General features: G+C 41.2%; 1 protein-coding gene across 1 annotated transcript in view; it reads left to right on the top strand.

Annotated features, from left to right (window-relative positions):
* Positions 1–499, top strand: part of LOC108522617 (cyclin-dependent kinase-like 5) — a gene marked incomplete at its 3' end in the record, with an annotated part of 23,844 nt that extends 23,345 nt beyond the window's left edge. The window contains exon 6 of the mRNA XM_017862959.1: positions 348–499. Within this exon, the coding sequence (XP_017718448.1) occupies positions 348–499 (152 nt within the window). The remainder of the gene's footprint in view (positions 1–347) is intronic.
* Positions 500–4,799: the final 4,300 nt, after the last annotated feature.

Raw genomic sequence — 4,799 nt, 5'->3', positions numbered from 1 at the left:
TTTCAAGTGAATATCTATGTAATTAAAAATATACTTTAAATTTTTAATTATATTGTAAAAGTGATTTTGATTAATGATAAGTGCAGGGTACAAAACTGTGTGTATATTTTATAAGAGAAAATATGTATTTAGGATATGCAAGAAAGGGCTGGGATCATATATACCAAGAGGAAATGATAATGAGATTATAGGTGATTTAGATAGTCTTTTTTTATTTCCCAAACTGTGTTTACTTGATATTCTGCAATGACTGTATATTTCTTTTACGAGGAAAAAAATAAGGTTTTTATTAGAACTTAAATTTTACTTTGTAATGTTCTTAACAATCCTAAATTTTATTTCCTAAGAATTTACTGAAGTTGGACCCAGCTGACAGATACTTGACAGAACAGTGTTTGAATCACCCTACATTTCAAACCCAGAGACTTCTGGATCGTTCTCCTTCAAGGTCAGCAAAAAGAAAACCTTACCATGTGGAAAGCAGCACATTGTCTAATAGGTAAATATTCCCTTTTAAGGAAATACAGATGCAGTGTTGGTCTTACAAGTAGGTGGAGGAGGTGGCTGCTTAAATGATGCAATTAGAGAAAAGAAGGAAAGCCCTCTTTATTCAAAAATATCTTCCTTATGCTTATTGCATGATTCAGAACCACAATTAAGGAGTTGTGTGGGTCTTAAAGACTTTCTTATCTTTAACTAGTATATGATGGAAACCTATGCATTCCCTGGGAAAGGTAGCATTGGGTTAGCAACTAAGGGGGTTTACAGCCTCAAGAGCTAGAATATTCTGCGTGAATGAGACCCATCAGTGATGCCTGGAGGAAGAAAGATGGGTGAAGGCAAGGGGATTCCTGGAGAGAGAAGAGGATGCCAAACACAGATGGTGGATGGAAATGTACCTAGTGTAATCTTTGTGACTAGACCGAGTAGATCTGGCTCTACAGAGGGGTCTGGTGTTTTTATTGCTCTTGTCTTTTAATCATTGAGTTGCGAAATTAATTTTCATAAGATTAAGAATATGGAAATAGTAAAGTCAGTGATTAAAATTGTTGCTCTTTAAATATGATTTTTCAGCATAATTTTTTCAAAGCCTGTTTCCTGAAAACCACACACACAGGATTTGGGCCATACAATCAGGTTGTCTTTCAGACCTGACGTTCCTCAATTCTGTTGGTTGCATGTCCAAGAGGACAGTGTCCTAGTCATGGTCTCCCTGTTTTCCTTCATCTCCCAAGAGGCTGATCTTGTCATCTGGGGCATTGGATTATGGAAATAGTTAGGAAATAGTTTCTCTCATCTACTATTACAAGATAAGTAGAAAACAATGATTCTTTATTTTTATTTTTTAGTTTATTTAGAAGACAGGGCCTTTGAGCTATTGCCTAGGCTAGAGTGCAGTGGCATGATCATAACTCACTGCAGCCTTGAACTCCCAGGCTCAAGCAACCCTTCCACCTCATCCTACTGAGTAGCTGGGACTATAGGAGCATGCCATCATGCCTGGCTAATTTTTTAAATTTTCCGTAGAGATGGGTTCTTACTGTGTTGTTCAGGATGGTCTCAAACTCCTGGCCTCAAACAGTCCTCCTGCCTCAGTCTCCCCATGTGCTGGAGTTATAGGCATGAGCCATCGCATCTGGCTGAAAACAATAATTCCTAATATGAAGCTTTTTTTTTTTTTTTTTTTTGAGACAGAGTCTCGCTCTGTCGCCCAGGCTGGAGTGCAGTGGCCGGATCTCAGCTCACTGCAAGCTCTACCTCCTGGGTTTACGCCATTCTCCTGCCTCAGCCTCACGAGTAGCTGGGACTACAGGCGCCCGCCACCTCGGCCAGCTAGTTTTTTGTATTTCTTTAGTAGAGATGGGGTTTCACCAGGTTAGCCAGGATGGTCTTGATCTGACCTCGTGATCCACCCGTCTCGGCCTCCCAAAGTGCTGGGATTACAGGCTTGAGCCACCGCGCCAGGCCGCTTTTTTAATATAAATTTTCTTCCCACCCCCAACCCCAAATTTTCCTTCCATATAGAACAATTGTTCTTTTTTGAGACAGGGTCTTGCTCTATTGGTCAGGCTGGAATGCAGTGGTGCGATCATGGCCCACTGCAGCCTCTGCCTTCCTGGCAAGCGATCCTCCCACCTTAGCCTCCTAAGTAGCTGAGATGGCAGGCATGTGCCACCATGGCTGGCTAATTTTTGTAGCTTATGTGGAGAATTCCTATGCTCAAGCGATTAGCCTGCCTCGGCCTTCCAAAGTGCTGGGACTACAGGTGTGAGCCACCACACCTGGCCATTCAGTTGTTCTTAACAGATCAGATTTTTGAAAGCTCAAGATCTGATACTATTTAGGTCTGGGAGAGCATCCATAAATTGATGATAACCATTTATCATATGTTTTCTGTGCTTAACTGTGATAGTGTAATTGTATTTTAGAGCTGTTTACTCTTCTTGAAAATGACTGGTTTCAGTTTGTTTCCCCTTACATCTTATGGACCATTCTTAGCTGGCTTTCTTTGTTTGTTGCCATGAAATTTTTAGGACACTAAGTCAAGGAATAGGAGTCATCATTTGGTTGCTCCTTTGCATTTAGGAGGTGCACATTAGTCCTGTGTCTTCTTTGGGGTTACTCTCAGTTCATGTGCTTTTATCTCCCTTCTACCTTAATTGTCTCTTAGGTCCTTTAGTTTACACCGAAAAATTATCCCAATGATATAAAGTTCAGTAGACTGATAATAAGTTTTTGATTTGTGCTACAGTGATTAGTGATGTAACCCATACTGTGAAAAAAGGCTGTGTATTTGTCTTCTAGTGACTCACTTGAGAGAGATTTCTTGGAGTTAACCAGTGGGGACCTGAGGCTCTCCTTGGGAACCTCTTTAGGGATCTGTTAAGGAAGATGTGCTTGGTGATGATGTTTTCAGCAGATACAGAAGATATGATTTGTATGGGTCCTTGAGGAGTCCTCCCAAGTCCCCTTTTGAAATAGAGGAGAATAGAAATTATAAGTAAATTTAAAATCTCTGGAAGAATTCATTTTCAGGTCTTGACACTGTATTGAATATATTAAAGAAAAGGTCTTAAATGCTTTTTCTAGGAATGATCTTACCACATTTTACATGTATCTGAGGGCTTTTGCTCCACACTGGTCTATGGTCCATACTTATTCCATGGAAACTTTTTTTTTAGAGACATTAATTCTAGCTTGAATCTCAACACAAACGATGGCTCCCTAAGACTTCACAGGACCGTTTTAGAGATGCTCACAGCACCATATCACATTGGTTGCCACGTACAAACTCCCCTGCCTTGTATCTGGAGACAAACATGCTGTTGCATACCTTGTCTTCTAAATTCTTTCTCTCTAGGAGAGGCAGTGGACTCTTGAGTTACTTAGTCCCTGCCTATCTCCCTCAGGCTCTGCTGAGGTTCTGCTCACCATGGACACGGTGCAATGGTGCATCAGCTGCCCCACACTGCCACTCTCCCGGTCCTGCACCAGCCTTCTCCATCAAAATGTAGCTTTGCACCTTCGACATTTGCTTTTAAAACTTACTTTAACTAAATCATCATCTATCCATCCATCCATCCTGCAACTATTTAAGAAGACTTTGTATGCAAAAATTTTTTAACTAGTTGGCAGTTTAACACAGATTCCTTACAGTTGTGTGTCAAAGAGATCTATGGAATTTTCAAAGCTGTTTTTTATTGTTGCGCTTTGGCAGAGCTCTGATGCAAAGACAGTATGATGCCCTTTCTACATAGGCGTTATGTGCAAAGCTCAGTAGTTTCCAACTAATCCTAAGACACAAACACTCAGAATGGCAGTTTAGGCTCTTTGTACACTTACGGAAAATGTAAAGCTTTGACACGTTTTACCTTAACTGGATAACCTCTCTTTTTATGTTAGAATTGTCTCTTACATTGCTCTGAATGTGTTCTTCCTAAGATCCACAAGTACGTTTCTGCTCAACATTGCTAACAGTGTTTCTAAGAGTTTGAAAGGCTCAAGCAGCTGCCTTTGCTGTTCTCTGTCCCTTTTTGGTCTTCATGAGCTGAGGACGTTTCCCAATATCTGTACATGTTATCTGTTTACAATTACTATTTCTAGGCCTGAAGGGGAATGGGGATGAAATAGGGTTCTGAGAATCCAGGGAGAGCTGGACCTGGGCCGGAAGAGCCACCCTGTAGAAGCTGTCATCTAGAAGGACACAGCCACAATCTGAGTCAGGGTACAGATGCCTGCAGGGAAGGAGCTGGGAAGACATCCCCCAGCCCCTCTCTCCTCTTGTCTTGTGATGCCTTCCACTGCTAAGCCCAACCAGAAGCTAACTGGCTAGGAAGCGTGGGTGACAATCTGCAGCATTGGGTTCCTGAGGCCCAGGGCCGGGCTGATGGGGGTGGAGGACAGATTGGAGGTTGGGCAAATGGAGAATAACCAACACACTTAGATCTATTTGTGGATGAGACAGTCTATCACTAGGTTTGAAAAGTCACTGAGATACTTCAGTCACCAAGATACAAGTTGGCAAACAACTCAATGGTTTAAAACCTGATGCCTTTAGGATACAGGGACTTTATTGATCTGGAGATAGACTCTGTTAATATAATTTAACAGAAAGTGAAACTTAGCATTTTTTTCTTTGTAATTCCTTTCTAGGTCTGGGCTTTGCCATTTAGTACTCCTATTTAAGTGTCCTTTTATTTAATGCTATAATTCTAATGACCTAACTGGAAGAGATTAGTGAGTACATTCAGGAGATGAGGCCCCCTACACTGTCACAGGCTTGCTTGATATCAGATTTT

Source organism: Rhinopithecus bieti, unplaced genomic scaffold, assembly GCF_001698545.2.
Source record: "Rhinopithecus bieti isolate Rb0 unplaced genomic scaffold, ASM169854v2 scaffold_67574, whole genome shotgun sequence".
Lineage (NCBI taxonomy): Eukaryota > Metazoa > Chordata > Mammalia > Primates > Cercopithecidae > Rhinopithecus > Rhinopithecus bieti.
Note: the sequence above shows the minus strand (reverse complement) of the source record. Positions and strands in the feature narration are given on the sequence as shown.